Here is a 17,561-nt window from a genome sequence, read left to right on the forward strand (position 1 = left end):
AGCTGACTGATGTTTATTCATTCAGATTTATAAAACAAACAAAAAAACTTTCATCTGAAGCTCAATTATGAGGATTAAATCAACAATATCTGGTTACCCACTTCCTGGTTAAGCCCCGCCTATCCCTAGAATGGATACAGCTAATAGTGCACTCACTCATCCCGAGTGTAACTCAGTGTTGTATACAAGGAAGGGAAGATATTGTAAGATTGAAGGTTGAAGTCACACATTATCATTCCCTCTATAAAAAATCCACTATATAATGATTCACGCTATGGATGTAAAAGGATAGATCATCTGTAGCGTGACCTACAGCAACAAGCATGGCACACCACACAGGCGCACTCGTGCACTGAACAATATTACATCTCCACTGCCGGGAGCTGTTGAGATCCGCGCGGAGGTTTCACATGAAAAACACTTTGCACACCTCAGACACCTCAGTCATGATGAAAGGCCAATGTGGAAGCGTGTTATTTGGAGGTGTACTTGAACTAACATGGTAAGAATTGAAAAATTCCTCCCCTCCTGGCGATGTGGAGATCAATAATGGAGCGCAAAGTCTTTGACCCGCTGATAACAGCGTACATCTGGAAGGGCTCTTTGACATCCATAACGGCCTAATCGGGTGTTTGACTCCAAACACTCAGCGTTTATGAATATCTGATGAGCACCGGGGTAAGCTTATGAATAAGTGAGGGGCCCAGCTGTGCATCAAAAAGATCAAGACTTCATGGAACGCACCAAAATGCCAAAGCAGAGCAATACATGGATCTATGTGTTGCTAAAATTGATGCATTTCTTGTTCTATTAAAGACTCCAAATTGAAGTCTTTGTGCTCAGTTCAACCGAACAAATTCCCACACATCTGTTGATGCAGGGGTATTCTCCTGACATGCAGCTTTTGACTGTCTTGTACTCTCGTGAAGCAAAGTCTATCAAGATTGAGACTACAGAGGCAGCTTGTCTGCCGGTTTGCTCAGCGTGGAAAGGGTCAAGAATGTGTTCGTATTCCCGCGGTGACCCCAGCACTCCTTGTTTTGAGTCGGTTCTGGAGGAATCTTGGATGGAGAGGTTGTTTTTCCTTTTTTTTGTTTTCTCTCCGACACTCCCCGCGGAAAGGAGTCAACCAATAGAAAATAATAAAGTTCGAAACCTGACCTTGATGAAGGAGATGAGGGAAAGAAAACAAGGTCCCTCGGCACATCTGTGCGAGGGAGGAAAGAAAAGAAAGGACGGATGAGGAATGAAAAACAGGCTGCATGTGCGTTGTCTGGGTAAGTCTGCATATGTGTGTGGGGCATGCATTCGTGTGTGTGAGACGGACGGGCAGCTGTGGCGGAGGATGATTGTTCCTGTGAACATCGATCGCCGGCGAGCAAGTCAGAGCCTGAGAAAGAGGCACCGAATCAAAAAGGGACATTAGCTTTTGTCCACGTTCTGCTGTGGCACAAAGCGACGGCAATCTGGCGCGACGAGTCAGTAACAGGGTGATGAAAATCAAATCGTCAGAATCAAAAGTTTCCAAACTGACACCGAGTCGTTTCCGTTCGCACCTCGACATCATCGACACACGCTCACTTCCCCTGTCCCTGTTTCATTCTAGCATGGTCAAAAAAAACACTCTCGCCGTCGCAACACGCGCAGCAATTACCTGTCGCTAATGACACCCATGCCAGCGCTGAGCACCGCAGCAAGCCATCTGCTTACTTTTGTTCTCCCTCTTTCCTCATAACTCCCTAATTCTATAAAAGAGCTTCATATATATTGAGTGTGTGTGTGTGTGTGTGTGTGTGTGTGTGTGTGTGAGCTACAACACGAGGGGGGAAACGCTAATGACCACAGTTAGCATCCCTCAAGAGGCCGGAGCAGTTTGCCAATATTTGCCCTAACCTCAGATGATTGCATTTACTTTACACTTAGGTATTTAGCTGATGCCCTCATCCGGAGTGACCTAGCATAAAGTGAGCAAGCAGCCCTTGCAGAGCACTCCCAAGGACACTCAAACAGGAGACACTGCTGCGATTGAATGACAGGATCTGGACCAATTACAGTCTGGCAGACCACAAGGCCGCAGCGCTGCCTGCTCAAAACCCCCGATCGTATCTCGTCCGCAAGGACTCGGAATCGCATAAATGTGCCGCGAAGATGCAAGATTCAGAGGGCTGATTTGATATTGAAAACAAAACAGACGAATATTCACAGGCAATCACGTCCAATCTCACTTGTGCAGCTGGCTCTCGGTCCACGCACAAGCACAAGCACAAGCACACGCACAAGCACACATCAGTCGGGCTGATCTCACTAAAGATAGCGAGCAGCAGCAGAGCATGTTGTTTCTCTTGGATGGAGACTGATTCATGAATTGACCTTGACTCTGTTCCTCCAACAAATCTCCTCCAAAGCTCGGGTTTACTTTGCAACAACCGCGGAAAGGGAGAATTAACAACATGTGCGCGCTGGGCAGAAACCAAAATCGATGCGGGGTGGGGGGGGATTGTGTTTTCCATATTTCTAGGTAACATATTTTAAATTTGGTGCCTAATAGTCCATCTCAGGATTAATGTGTTGCGCTGTGTTTGTTCTCAAGCTGGATTTTATTGATAGGCCGATCACACTTTTCTGATCTAGCTCGGTTGCCTGCTATCGGCTGTCCCTGTCCAATTAATTTAAAAAGAAACCAAATTGAAATGGGCCTTTTAATTGGCTCTAATTTGGCCAGTAAATGAGCTCCTGTTGATCTGAAAAACAGGGGAGATTTTTACATATCCGTGAGGTAGCCCCATCAGCTCACATTAAAAGCGTTTCAAATCCCTTTTAATCTCCATTAAGGCCAAAATTTGAGAAGGCTCACTGCGGACACCTGTGCATTTAACCCTCGAGGTGAATCTCGCTGCCCGGGCCTCGCCTCGCGGATACAGCCGAACACTAGACTGGCTGCATTGATCTGAAATAAGTTAAGACATCATCTACATAACATCTCCATCCATAAAAAGAAAGGATGTGTATCTTTAAGCCATTTGAATATCCTTATCCTAAGCTGCAGCGGGGAAGCCTCTGCACTTAGGCTTAGCACTCTCAAGACAGCTAGTCCTTGTTAAGCATCGCCTCAGACTCCTAGACTATGAATGGGACCATTACCCCCATCTCTCTCTGCTGCACAGCCAGACACACACACACACACACACTCACACATATTTTGTCCTTGGTAGGAAGACTAGCTCTTGCTAGCTCCGAGAAGGGGAAGATACAGTGCTGCACCCAGGGACTGCCTTTGCATTAGGCTCCGTTGCACTTCCACTGCTCCCACTCACTTTCTCTAGGCTGCAGTCTTTTCTCATTACAACCTACACAACATCAGCGCTGTCTCCCAATTGTGGAGAATTGAACTCCTTCATCGGGGGCCCGGAGCCAAACACACACCGCAAAAATCAGCAGAGTCACCTCGCCGCTTTTTTAGCTTCCAAACAATTCAAGTCGGGCATTAACCCCCCGCTGTTACTCCTCCTTTACTTTATCTCAAAGAGATGTAGAGATTTTTGTTACAGAAAAATCTATATTCCGACAAGTCGAAACCTAGATGACAAAAGAAACTCGACAGGAATTGTAAAGAAGTCCGTCGGAGCTGGAAACTAAAAGGAGAAAGACGATCGGAAAGGTGTTGATCTAAAAGAATATATCTGTTACGTATATTCCCTAGCGTAGCCCCTTTGATCGAATAAGCCTGAGACAGAACTATAGCTTTAACAATAAATCCATCGCCTCGTCTTCACATGGTGTACATTTATTGGAGGGCTTTATCTTTAATAAAAGTTGCGACAGCTACTGCATCACCACATCACACCTGATACACTACAGATCTGACTAACCATCGCCAGGAACCGAAAGCACCTGAAGAATAAACAAATGTTGAAAAGGACAGAACCTGACATGTTTGTTGTATGTTTGTAAGACTGTCTACCATCGGGCCTGCTACGTGAATGCTCTAGGCAAGTATGTGAGTGTTGTAATGTTTTTTCTTGTATCTTAACGTTTTCTTAATCTCCTTTTCAGTGTTTGCCCCTACCATTTTCCATGTGCTCTGCCTCACCGACACTGCCATCCGGCGTTGTCCTCTCGTAGCTGTCCTCGGGCAGGGGGAGGGCGCCCAGCCGGGGGCCCGACGAACTCTTGCTGCTGGGCGTCTCCGACTCGTCCAGGCCGCTGTCGTAGCAGCTCTGCAGCGATCCCTGCTGGTGAGGGTCCTGGGGCTGGCTCACCACCGAGAAGGTCACTCGGCGAAACGGCTACAAGACAAACCAAACGGCCGGGGGTCACTATAAAAGGGACTGTTTTACTTTTTCTTTTTTTTTTCTCATTGTTTCAGGGTAGCGAGGGAGTTGGGTCCTCTGGGATTTCGGGTCAGGATGGTAGAGAGACAGGTCAGGAAAAAAAGGGGGCAAGGGTGAGGAACCATGGAGGAGCTGCGGCTCATTTTTAAGGACACAACTACCAGGGCTAACAAATCTCCAAGCTAGCTGTGATTTCACTCTCCTGGCCCCCAGAATAAGACACACAACCTACTCGACTCTGTGACAAAAGCCAATAAAGACCTTTTATTACCACAAACAAGGTCCTGCCTTTATCTCGCCCTGAAAACTTTCAATAGGAAGACCTTGTAATAGGGATATGGAGGAGGGCTGTATAAAGGGAGTCTTTCACAGGCTCGCTTGAAGCTCAGGGGACCAGGCAGACGTGGCAGCTGGCTAAACCTGTGTGTGAAACACAACTAAGGAGGGAAGAATGCACCAGCCTCATTCTCTTGTTTATTTGCCCATTAAAAGAGGACAAGGGGGAACAAGCGCTCGGCTCTGCGGGAGGTCTGATTTGACGCACGTTGAGCGAGAGCACAGAGGCGAGGGCGTACAAAACCAGCACGCCTCCCCGACTGCGTGTGAACACGTGCGCGACGACGTGGGCTCGCTATGTGTTGCCTGCTCGAAACACATTATTGAGCAGTGTCCCGAGTTAAGCAGTGACGGAGCATGTCATTAAAGCCGAGGCCTCTTTCTCACTGTCTCAGTCCATTTCCCCACCTCCCCCTGCATCTCTCAATCCCTGTCTGAGCGTCGTACAAAGGTAATGGCGGAGAAGGGGGGGGATGAAAGAGGGAGAATGAGCATGAGGCGAGGAATGAAAGATCAGGCTTGGTCATTACCAGAATAAATGGCATAACAAATGGCTAATGCCATTCATTAATTAGATACAAACACAGTCAGAGCTCGCCGCCGTCGCCGCGCATCTTCTCCTGCAGCCCCTCGCCGGACCCCATCACTTGCTCATGTTCTCCTCTCGTCTCCCTCCCTCTGTCCTCCTCGTTTCCTTGTTCCGTCACGAGAATATTAAACAGGACAGGGGCCCATTACTCAAACATTTTCTCTTTCTCCCTCCCTCTCCTTCCATTTGCTCCCCCAATCGTCTCACCTGATGAAGTAAAATCTGTTACCAGCCCGCGTGATCGATTACCGCGTCCTCGATTTTTACGTCTATTCATAAACCATCCAACCATGTATATCAATACGTGTGTGCTCTAGTAACATTAGCATCCTGGCTATTCTTTCCTTATGGGCGGCCCTGTTTCCCACACTGTCACTTGATCCGAGACGCAGATGCCAAAACATCATGTCAAGCTCTTAGCGTGTCGACGTATACTCAGTATGCATGAAAGTGTGTCTACATCTTGGGAAAAAGAGTGACCAATGAAGCGTAAACACACACACACACACACACACACATATAAAGGGAACATTCTCAGCAAGTGTTGACAGGTCACCTTATAAAGGTGAGCGTCTTTGTTATTTCAGCTCTCCGAGACTCTCACTGTAAGCACCTCTGAGTCTCTGCCAGGCACACACTGCGGAGGATTTTCTTTTTGATAATGAAATTTCCCACAAGCCACTTGGAAAAATGGGCTCCTTTCTGCTGTGTGTGGAAATAAAAAAATTTGCATTTATTTATATATTTCTGCCCGGTTCTCTCTTCTCTGGCTGGCTGGCTAACACAGCAATCTTGGCAATAAATCATGTTTCCATGTAATTACAATCAACACTCAACAAATGAATTGGTATAAATATTCATGCAAATTTCACTTGGATAGTCAAACATTTGTTGCATAATTAAACCAGGGCCCAGAAGGAGAACGGCTCTCTATAAGTGTAATAACACTTGAAGAGATGTTAGGATATTAAACCATGTTTTTTTTGTTGTCGTTGTTGTTTTGTTTGTTTGTTTTAACTATGTTTCTCGGAGACACTTGTTTGGTGTGAGGTGCGCGTTTACAAGTCCCACAGCTTGCGTGTGGTCGGAAAGAGAGTACTCTGTCTGGATCAGATTTAGTGGAGTGCCATACTCCTTGGGAAACACGGTTTTCTAATGATACAAATTAAACGACTGTTGCCTAATGAATTGCTGGCGAGTAAGCGTTGCAAAGGAAAAGAAACACTCCGGCAGGCGCGCGCTGAAGGGAAAATTGAGTTTGGGAGAGAGAAAAGAAGCTGGCGGGAAGGAGGGGGGAAAAAAGGTAAATGAACAAATAGATTTTATTCACCTGAATTTCCCCTTATTTTCACTGGAGGGAGAGCGAGATAGAAGAGAAGGGGGGAGGAAAAAAAAAGCTAATTTGTTTGCAGACCAGAAATGGAGTTCATGCAGAGATCGCCGGAGGCTTTGGATTAGAATCTGCAGCAGCCACCGTCTGCACAGCGACCTTCGCTCCCTTCATTCTGTGTCTTTTAAATAAATGAATAAAATAAAAAGCGATTCTTTCTCAGTCATTTTTTTCCCCCCGTATATTTGCATGCGTATGCCTAGGTGTGTGTCTCGGTTGTAGAAGGGGAAGAAAACAGTCCGGTGAAATCACATATGGCTTTATGGCTTCTTTCTCATTTCGGGTGTTTGTCACATGGCCAAACCACAGGGAAAAATTAACAAAATTATCTGCCGTGCACACACGATCGGGGTTGACGGCTGGAGTTTCGCTGGCCCGAGGACACCTTAACGCATGAGCGACGGAGAGGGAGTTTTAACATCGTGGGAAATAAAAGCAGGCTGTGGGTGTTGCAGTGAAAGTGTTCCCCTCGCTGTCTCCCCATGCTGTCATATGGCACACAGTCGACCCTTTCTCACCAGATACTGGCCACTTTCAGAGCCGGGGCGTTTTGTTAGGCCTGACTGCGTACATGCCCTTTTGCTCTACCTCCTACCCTGACCTCCTGCCCTTGTGGTCCACTCAGCCGCCAATCAATCTAGCAGGAACACCAGCGCACACACATACACAAACCGGCTGAAATGTCACGACCCCGCAGTCCCATTTAATTTTAAAAGACAGCCACTGTATTTCTACAAATGCCAATTTAGTTTATTGACTGTCTGTTATGTGCTGGATGATTTTAAAGCTTTGGATTCGGAAATCATAAAAAAATAGAACAAAATTAACACTTTTGCTAACCCCATGCTGTGTCCTGCCCAAGTATGACCAAGCTTTAAATATATGGCTTTCATTACAAGTTAGCACTATTTCCTTTATCTTTACCAGATGCCAGGACCCCGTTTTTAGGGTCCCGACAGCGGAGGGCCTCTTAGGGGTGTGCCTGTGATTGAAAGCCAGCTGTGACAGCCACGGGTGACTGAGCAAATCCGTCATCCCGAAAAATGAACAACGCAAACAAGCCACAGGTTTTATTGGGAGCTCTGGCCCGAGCCTGGCCTGGCCTATTTCCTGGACGCTAAAGGGAAAACACATGGGGCTGCCCGACTCAAGCTGGAGCCGGAGCCAATAAAAACAGGCCCGTGCCACTCGTGTCAACAGCGTGTGACCTCTCGGATTTGATTTTCATTTCCTCCTCTCGCCAAACTAAACGTGGAGCCGCTGTCGGCGGCACTTTGTTTGAGCCGTACCTCTTCTTTTATCTCCCCGGCAAACCTTGAATGGGTAACACATTGTTTCGAAGTAGAGCGCTCTGCCTTTGTATGAAACCTCGGAGTTTGTCAGATCAGTTGAAAACACAGTCGAGGCAGATCACTCAAGGCTATACAGAAGCTTCGTTGTCAAGTATTTCCTTTAACATCCTCATTATCATATCTCTGTCTAACCTCACTCATTATGTGATACGGCGTATGTACAAAACACACAGTGGAGACTGTGTTTATTCTGCTTGCTAACCCTAACCCTATTTTCTGTGGATGTCTGCATTTATAATGAACCCCGCCCTCACCAGAGCCTCTGGACAGTGTAGAGGATAATGGAACGATGGAGGTAGGTCTGGTTGGAAAACACAGTGTGTGTAATTTCAGCTGTAAATACCTCTGGCGGATGGCAGTGACCCACTACCGTGAACCACAGGAAGTAATTGTGGCTGGGCTGGACTGGGGGCAAGGGGAGCAAACATAAACTGCAGGGCCAGTGTCTTATTGCAGTCAACCGAGAGAGATGGAGGGATACAGAGAGGAGAGTATGAGTAAGTGAGATGGAAAGAAAGATAAAGAGGCCAGTCGGACATGGGTGTGTGTGGGGGGGGAGGGGTTCACGAAGAAGGAGGGGAGTGATACACGAGTATGGTCATGATTGCCAAAAGTGCCAGTCGGTAATTAAGAAGCCATGTTTCATTTTTAATGGGCAACCAGACAGTGACCTGCGATACGCCACCTGAGACGCCCAGAAAGTGCCAAATAGCCACGGTACACCAAACAACATACTTGTCGGGGATCTTAAATTGGCTCGGACCCAACGGAGGCTGCTTGATTTGCAGAGCTCCAATGCAGGTGGGGCAGCCTGGTGTAATTCCAGTGCTTTGAATTAAAAAGATCATGAGATACACTGATGCCGATGCGATAAATGAGACAAACGCCCTCAAGGTGAATGTCTTGCTTGGGAATCAATCGGAATCCGATCTGGGTGGGTTCAGGTTCTGTTTGGGTGCTGCTCAGTTGCACTTAATTATGCTAAAAGCTAAGCTAAGCACAGAAAGCCCTGGCCTCGCTGGTCAGAAACAAGAGGCCGAGTGAGGATGGTCCCTCAGGTGCATTTGGCCCCCCCCCCTCCCCCGTCAGTTACCTGGGGAAATTCAAAAAGAGTTGTGTTTAGGGCTGAGTAAGTTGTGGGAATTCTGTCGGAGCAGTTGGCCGCAGCTTTGTTAGTGCAAACCCTCCTGCCGAGTCTCAGGTATCACGTTCTAGCCTGACTGATAGCTTTGGCCCTGTCAAGCTCCAGTGCTCCTCTTCACTTCCTCGCCTTCCCCCGTCTTCTTCAAACTTCTACTCCTCCGCACACATTCCTCCCCAGGTCACTCAGGATGTAGAGGAGAAACCGGGGGTAACGCTTCCAAAGAACACCCGAGACTCCCGGAGAAAAGACAGAAAAACAGATCCGAGATAAAAGAGACTCTCGCGGCTTCGGCGTCTGATTTTTTCCGACGTTATCTTCTGAGTCAACAAAGATGCAAAGAGAGTTTTTTTCACTCTCCCTTTTTGTTCTATTCTGCTGAGTTTGAAAAAGAGTTGTTGTTTTTTTTTACATCCTTTAAGTCAGCCGGGCTCGCAAGGGCATCCAGCTGTCAGCTCCTCGCCTCGACAGCGCACACGATGATGCATTTGAAAATAATGTGATGGGTTACATTGACAGATCTGAATGCCAGTCATTCATTAGAAATGACGCCAGAGAGCTGTGAGGTCCTCCAGTCCACATGGGTACAAAGCTTGATGATAACATTTTAAACACCTTTAAAAACACCTTTATTACAGGAGGTGCAGACGTTACGGGCAACGCATCACACAGTCTCGTTAAGAGTTGATGATGCTATTAGCGCTCTCTTGTCGATCCTTGAAATCATGAGAGTATTTTTCTACCCTTCCATTTTACCATGTGGCGGTTTTATGATCTGACAGCGCACCGATCAATTGAATGTCCTTCAGTGCTTGTCCACTGGCCTTCCCTTAAGTCTTTACTGACCCTTTACTGCAGTCTTTGGCAGAATATGTGCTCTAGTAAGAAAAGGCTATTTAATAAATCCCAGAAGACAGCAGGAAACCCAAAACATGAAGTCCCAGACGCTTCCAGAAATTGTATGGTTGGGGTTGTGCCATAAAAAGTTGTTGCTAGGCACAAAAACTCCTCGGAAGGAACTCTAGGGGGATGAATTCTTCGTCTCAGAGCTCGAGCCTTGGGAACCACTTCGGATTGCGAAAAAAGGAAGTTGGAGAGGGCATGAAAAAAGGAGGGTAGGGAACAAAGGAGTGGAAAGGAAGGGAAGTAGTTCATAAGGAAACAAGAAAGTGGGTGATCCTTCAATCCCAAGCTCCATTTTCTTCCTTCATCCACATCTCCTTAAGTCTTTTCTTTCCCCCAGTGCGTTTGGAGGAGTGCCACAGCTAACGCTTTCCTATTAGCATGCACCACATGCACGCAGCCGGAGAGACAGACCCGCAGGAAAAAAAAAAAAAAATGAAGAAAAAAAAAAAAAAAAAAGATCACACATGGTTACTTTCTTAAAGTCTGGGCTAAACTTTTAATTGCTCTTCAAGTGGCGGATTAGGCCACTGGTGTAACAGAGATACTATTCTGGGGGGATGCGTTTGAACATCTTCAGAAGCTTAGCCCAACCCATGACCTGTTCTGAATGGCAAAGGAGAAGTGTTGGGGTTTTTTTTTTTGTTTTTCCAGTTGATGGGTGGGGGGGCCAGAGATGGGTTGAGGGAGGCGTTGGTGTTGAGTGGCAGTGGATTAGCTTCAAGCTGACAAATAACACCCTTTGTGGGGATTGTGCTACTTCTCCGCTGGGCCGCAGGAACATGGCAAGCCTGGTGTCATGCAGCTGATAGTGCGCGGCTAAAATAGGACTTGAGAAGGAGAAATGAAAGTGTCGTGGCTCATAAAGGGAGGCTTGTCGTCCGCCGAATAACTAATGTATCCCTGTGTACGCCGTGGTGCATTTTTGCGGATTTCCAGAGCAACATCCGCCGCCGTCGGACGCGAGTTGTGTTACATCCTCTCATTATGAATGGATGCGGCCTTCTCCTGTGTCGCCATGTTAGAGCCGTTCCGCTGACACAAGCGCTGGCAGACATTGGGAATGAGTGTCAACCAAACCTTGACCCTGGTGTTGCTTACATAGTGTCTGCTTGCGAAATCTTGAGATCGCATTTCCTACTTTTTCAGCCCTTGTTTTGTACACTGACATCCAAACGGCGTGCCATTCACCGCGCGCGTGCACGTATCAAGTGAAATCGCTCCCTGTGCACTCAGGCGTACAAGTGCCTCTTGTCTATCTGTGAGTGTAAGTCTATGTGTGTGTGTGTGTGCGTGTCATGTCTTTGGCATTGTCATGTCATTTCACATGTCACCCAGCCATCAGCTTAGGTTCCCAGATCTGGCACTGGAGAGGGTGGCGGCGGTGGGGGCTAGGTGTCGTGTGTGGGGATCCATCACAGCACTGGCAGCGCTGCATCTGACCAACGGCCTACTACTGTCAGCCCGTGACGAGCCTGGGGCTGCTGCTAACGTTAGCTTGTTGTGACACAGGTCTGGGTGTCAGCAGAAAGCCATGACACGGCATCAACGAGAGCCGGAGTCGGCGCAGAGCGGCCAAATGCCAGGGCTGAGCAGCGGATATGAGACGTGGCGGCGCACTTATTTTGCAACCTGTCCCGGGGAAGCGGGATTTAGAAGCCTTCACACGCTGTATGTAAAGAAATAAATGTCACCGGGGAGAGGTAAAAAAGCAGAGATAGGATCTACAGGGACAGACGGATCGTGAAGGGGAGGATAAAGAACGAAAAAAAGGGGAGATAAGGGAAGGAGAAAGAGAATGAGGCAGGCTGATAAATGATTCTTTATTTACCATCCTGAGTCACTGATGACAGATAACCTGCATTTAGGGGATCAGGGCTGCCATCCAAACAGGCAAAAGAGAGAGGAGGGAGATGGATCGGGGGAGGGTTAGAGAGCATATCCAGCTTATCCGCTAATGAGGCGTTCTATTTGAGTATGATCATGCAGGCATGTATCATTCAAGTAGGGTAAGTAGTGTGTGTCTCCTGTCGGTGCTGCCAGAGTGTGTGTGTCCTCTTGTCCTCTTTAGAAACACCCACACTCCTCATTCCATCAGGAAAGTGCCACCAGGTGGCGTGTCTTTGCCTTGACGCAATGAACTGTATGTCCTGATCATATCACTCACACACGCACACACATACATACACACATTTCCCTTACAGGTCCCATCCGCCACCTGTTCCTGACGACACAAGCATAGGACAATTACGATCCAGACAATTATGAAAACAATTATTACAAATGAGTAATTAAACCCTAACGTCAGGATAAATAAACTGACGGTGAGAAGGGAGAGGATGAAGGAGGACGGGAAAAAAAAAAAAGCCCAAGGCAAGCGAGGGAAGGAATGAATAAAGAGCAGCGGGATAGGAAAGGAATTGAAAGAGATGTGTGTAGTCGCTAACGTGCGACACTCTGCTGGTGCAACACGAGGATTATGAGGAATGGAATGGCTTCACACGCGCACGTTTAACAGACCCCGAAAACTTGGCAGGGAAGATGTGTCTCCCCCCGCGTTTTCTTTCCCCGTCGCGCTCCCCCGTCCCGCCGTCCTCGTTCATCATCTCAACTTAGCCCCCTCTTATCTCCCAACTCTCTCCCCCTCTCTCCCCTATCTCCGTCTCTGTCACTCCCGCCCGCCCGCTCCCTCCCCACCTCGCTATCTTGGTGGAGATCACGCAAGGTCAAACCTCCCCGACATTTGATGGATGAAAATGGAATTAAGATGAAAGCACACTTTCAGATAATGAAGATGTGCGGCGGGAGATTAGGAAGCTGGGGAGGCTGCCGAGGTGCCGACCAAATTAATATTGAAATTTATGTGTGTTTGGCTCGGGCCCAGACAATCCCCATGTGTTATTTTCACCAGGGGGGCCAAAGTGGAAAACATAACAAAAATTTTAATAGTGTTTGAGGAGGGAAAATGGAAAGGCGGTGCCTTTTTTGTTTTCCAGCCGACAGTGCTCATTTTGTCTGACGTCGGAATGCAAAGTGAAGCGGCGCGCAATGCAGCCGAGGAGCGATTGTGCTGCGAACGCTCGCCACGCACACCTGTTGGGGCTTCGTGTGTGGCGTTCGAAGACTAAACGGCCCGGGTTTCACGGCTGACGTTTTGAGCGTGGCTAAAGCGCGCGTGAACGCGCGTTCGCGTGCGCCTGTTCTGATATTTGCGTCGTCTTTGAAAGGCACATTTAGAAAAAGTGACACACGTAGGCAGATACATCTTACAAGCCAATCTTCCCCATCTCAGCAGCTCTAAAGGGCTGCCTGGATCAGTGTACGTGTGTTTGAGGAGCGTGTTACAGAAGATAGGCGAAAGGGATAAGGCCCCGCGCCTCAGAAGGCATCAAAGACAGACGGTCTATCAAGGCCCCGTATCGCTGTCTGATGACGGCGATATGCACACTAATCCGCATGTAAAATAGTCCTCTCCTCCAAGGCACTTCTTGGAGTGCACTTAGCTAACTATCTCTCCCCTTCTTGCTTTCTGTTTGACACTATTCCCAGTGAAGGAAGAAGAAAAAAAAAAAAAAGAGGAGGAAAAAAAGGAGGGGAAGATCCAACATGCGCTCTTAAGGTCTCATTTTCGGCTCCAGCCCTATTAGATCTCATTACTCAGTTGTTGACTGGGCAGCCATTTTGGGGGCAGCTAATGGGAAATTTGATAATGGCGTCAGGTTGTTTTGGTCCCCGCTGTCACGGCTCTCCGGCTCGCAGTGGCACTTTGTTAAGGGGGCGCAGGAGTGTCGGGGAAAAAAAACACAATTAACAGTGCAGCTTGTTTGTTCCCTCTGGTACTTCCGCCCGGTGAGTCAAAATAATGCAGAAAAACATCATCGGAGGAGGAGGAGGAGGACAAAAGATATCCAGGCGTAGTTCAGTTTGGCCCTGTTTCTGTCCTCTCTAAGCTGCAAGCTGTTCCCTCTTATTGAATAAGAAGGAGGAGGGGGGTGGTGGACTGGTCAGGTTACATACGAGGGTGCCAACAATGAAGCTCTTTGTTAAGACATTAAGTAAACAAGGCCAATGCAGAAAATATCGTCTTCTTTTCCCGCCTTAATCAAAGGTTACGGAGAGGTCAAAGAGGCATGATTACTGGACACCTGTGCCTGATCTCCGCTGAGCTGTGTACCCGTTGCCCCCCGCGCCATCATTCCCCACCTACAAGTCAGTGTGTGTTTCTGTGTGTTTATGTGTGTGTGTGTGTTTCACCTATCACCTTACCGGCAGCTGGCATCCTAGGAATAAAAGAATCGTCAGTGAAATGGCCAGCGGAGGCAGAGGATGAAGGGAGATAGTGGGTGGCGGCGGTGCGCAGGGCGAGCAGATGGAACGGATCCTGTGTCTCGTTCAAATGCCGCCCCCCCCCCCCCACACACACACCTCACCTCACCCCCTCCTCCCTCACGGCGCAGGTGAAAGCACCTTACTGTATGCAAACCCCCCCCCCTCCCCTCCACACCCTCCCCCCTTCATCCTCTCTGTACTTTTAATCAAGAAATGAGAGGACAGGGAGCTTTGAGGGAACAATGGCTGCTATTGATGTAACCTAAGCTAGCGGAGAAAGGTACTGGACATATCAGACACACGCACACACACACACGCACGGAAACAGTCCGTGCATTGACAGCACCCGTTCTGCTCGCTGACTCCATGAAGGAGCTGGTGTGTGTGTGTGTGTGTGTGTGTGTGTGTGTGTGTGTGTGTGTGTGTGTGTGTGGTGGGGGGGGTCATTGACTCCGAGATGGTTATTGATTTAAAGTGACGCCCGCGTGACAGATAGTAGTGACGCTCGGTAGGGAACGGCGCAGTGCATCACGTGCGGCGTCATGAAGGATCCATGATGGCGGATCAATGAGGAGGCATGAAGCCAGGGGGTTAGCGATATGTGTGTTTGTGACTGCTATGAATAGGCTTTTCCTGCGTCCTTGTGGGATTTTTTTTTTCAGGGAGCGCAGATGAGGGATGCGCTCCTCCAGTCTCCCACCTCTCCCTTCATTCCTCCTCTCTCTATCTTCCTCCCTCTGTCAGCCAGCCACAACAGAACCGCTTGAAACAACAACCCGAGACATCAAAAAACTCAAGGCCAGAATCGAGGCTGTCACATAAAAAGACAAAACATCCATTTAATTTGAGCTCGTATTACATTGCCATTTTTTCCTCCCGCTTTGATCTGAGAACAATGGGCCAGGATTTGCCTCAGACTGGGCCGCTTCCAAACCCCGCCGCTCTGCAACACATAGTTTCCGCCGAACTGGTTTTCTCCCCATTCACCGCCTCATGACAAAGCCGACTGCTAGCGGGAAAGCACAGCGCCCCGCCGCACTAATGATGGCCCTCATCAGGCTGGCTAATTTAACCCCCTGTGTAAATTGAGAGGTAGAGGCCGTGGTGAGGAGGGAGCGGGTGGACTGGGACGGAATTCATCTGAAGCAAGCAGCTCTCGCTTAAAACAATAATCAGATCTGAAAAAGAAGAAGAAGAAGGAAAAAAAAAAACAGCCGCCTGGCCCACATTTCTATGCTAACAAGGAAATTGGGTGTGTTTTATTTATCTGCAGTGCAGACCGCATTATTATGAATTTGGGGCATTGGAAGAGTAGTTATTTAGAAGGCTACAGTTTCAGTCATCCCCCATGTATTTACTCTCTACCCTCCCTCTGCTGTGCCTCTGGTCCTCTTCTTCGGCCAGAATCAAAAGCAGGTCAGGCGTAGACGACAACTCAATAAGTATAATACACCAAAAAGTGAGCGGGGCACAGTTGTTAGCATGCAACACAACACCGCGACGAGGCGAAACGTGTCATCGAGTATTCATTCAGGTGCTTCGTGCCTTTTGTAGTGACTCAGCTGACGCCAGCTCCCAAGGGAGCAGGTTTGAGGAGGTGTGAGGTGGCCGTCCTCCTTTTTTTTTCCCCATGGCGCGTCTGCTGAGTCTTTCCGCGGTATCATAATGCCGCTTAAACATCCGAAGACAGCTGTAGCAGCCTCCATCCGAGCTTAAGTACATGGTCCTATATCACGACGCCGGCGGTGTTTTCAATCTGTTCTCGAGGAGCCATTGTTATTTTCTTTCCGCGGCAACCAACGCACGGGAGGTATCAGCCCATCCAGATGTGATCATCGCCATTAGTGAGTTTGTTTTTTCAGCACCGACAACTTTTCATTCCTCGTCCATCTGTCAGGAATATTACCCGGCGAGTCATCCATCACACTCAATCCCCTCCCTAATTCCCACGTCTCGCGCTCCGCTTATCGCAATACTTTCGGAGGCGAGGCGTAATACTAACAAGGCGCACGGAAAAGACGAATGGCGCGTTGGGTCGTAAATCTGCAGATAAGGTGAGCGGTGTGTTTCACATTAGTCCATGTTAGACCTTGGGAGAACTTTCTGGTGTCTTCACGCTCACACACACATGAGTAAAGGTCCCTGTCAGTCTTCGCTCCCTCTCCACTAATGAGTTCCATTTCTTCCCCGCATTCCTTTACACGACCCTATCAACCTCAGCCGTGTCGTGTTGCGGTGCCACCATCTCGCGGTCTCTCTCTCTCTTTCTGCCTGCCTCTCTATACGGGCGCTCTCCGGTGCAGCTGATCTCCGTCGAGCCCTACAATCTAGTTAATATTTCATCAAGTGGGGAATTTCACATCTGTAGGTCACATTCTGGGCCTTGGCAATTAGAAACTCAAACAGCGACCTGGCTTGCTTCTCTAATTCTCCTTCTTCTTCGTCGCCTCACCCTTCCCGCGCGCCCTTTTTCTTTTTTCAAAGGGAATTAACAAGTTGAAATTAATTTGAGGCCCTCGCCGAAGTCCTGGCGGCGCAATCAGCGAGTGACCGTGAGCGAGGCGGAGGGGCCTAGAGGGAAGGACGGGGGGGGGCAGGGCCTGTTGATGAGAGCGATAGAGTCAGACGGAGAGGCAGAGATAGCGGAGAGACCACCCGAGTCCACATGAATAAAATAAGGATCAGGGTTTTAAAGTGTTGCGCTGCTAAATCAGAGGCGACCGCACAGATTCTCTTTCCGGGGTCTCGGACGAATCCCTCGTTTAGGAAAGCGGAGGACGCGTTCCCGCCGCGGCTGCTGGAGACACAATGAACCGGAAACGGCGGCTAATTAAAGGCGCGTTCGCACCGGTTTGATTTAGACAATTAAATATTTCATTGTGCGGAGACGAGTGCGTGTTTGTTCCTCTAAATAATGAATTTTGCAAGTTTGTGTGCCTCTTTTCTTTTTGCGCTCGTGCTGTAATTACATGCACCGAGGGACATCTGCGTGGGCGCATTAAGTGTGTGTTGCGCGGGTCGAGAGTGCACGCTGGATTCCGTGGGTTTACCCTAGATACAGTAGCCGAACTGGATTAACAATGCCTCGTTCGCTGCGAGATCTTTGATTAACCCCCCGCCTATACCTCGCCGCATTAGGAGGCTTAACAATAGCATGGCCGGTCTTAGCATGTTCACATCTAATGATAAC

General features: G+C 48.4%; 1 protein-coding gene across 1 annotated transcript in view; it reads right to left on the minus strand.

Annotated features, from left to right (window-relative positions):
• pcdh7b (protocadherin 7b) overlaps nucleotides 1–17,561 on the minus strand; it is a 111,861-nt gene that overhangs the window by 57,301 nt on the left and 36,999 nt on the right. The window contains 2 exon segments of the mRNA XM_084344024.1: nucleotides 4,067–4,156; nucleotides 4,158–4,286. Coding sequence (XP_084200150.1) covers nucleotides 4,067–4,156; nucleotides 4,158–4,286 — 219 coding nt within the window.

Source organism: Pagrus pagrus, assembly GCF_965226575.1.
Source record: "Pagrus pagrus genome assembly, chromosome: 22".
Lineage (NCBI taxonomy): Eukaryota > Metazoa > Chordata > Actinopteri > Spariformes > Sparidae > Pagrus > Pagrus pagrus.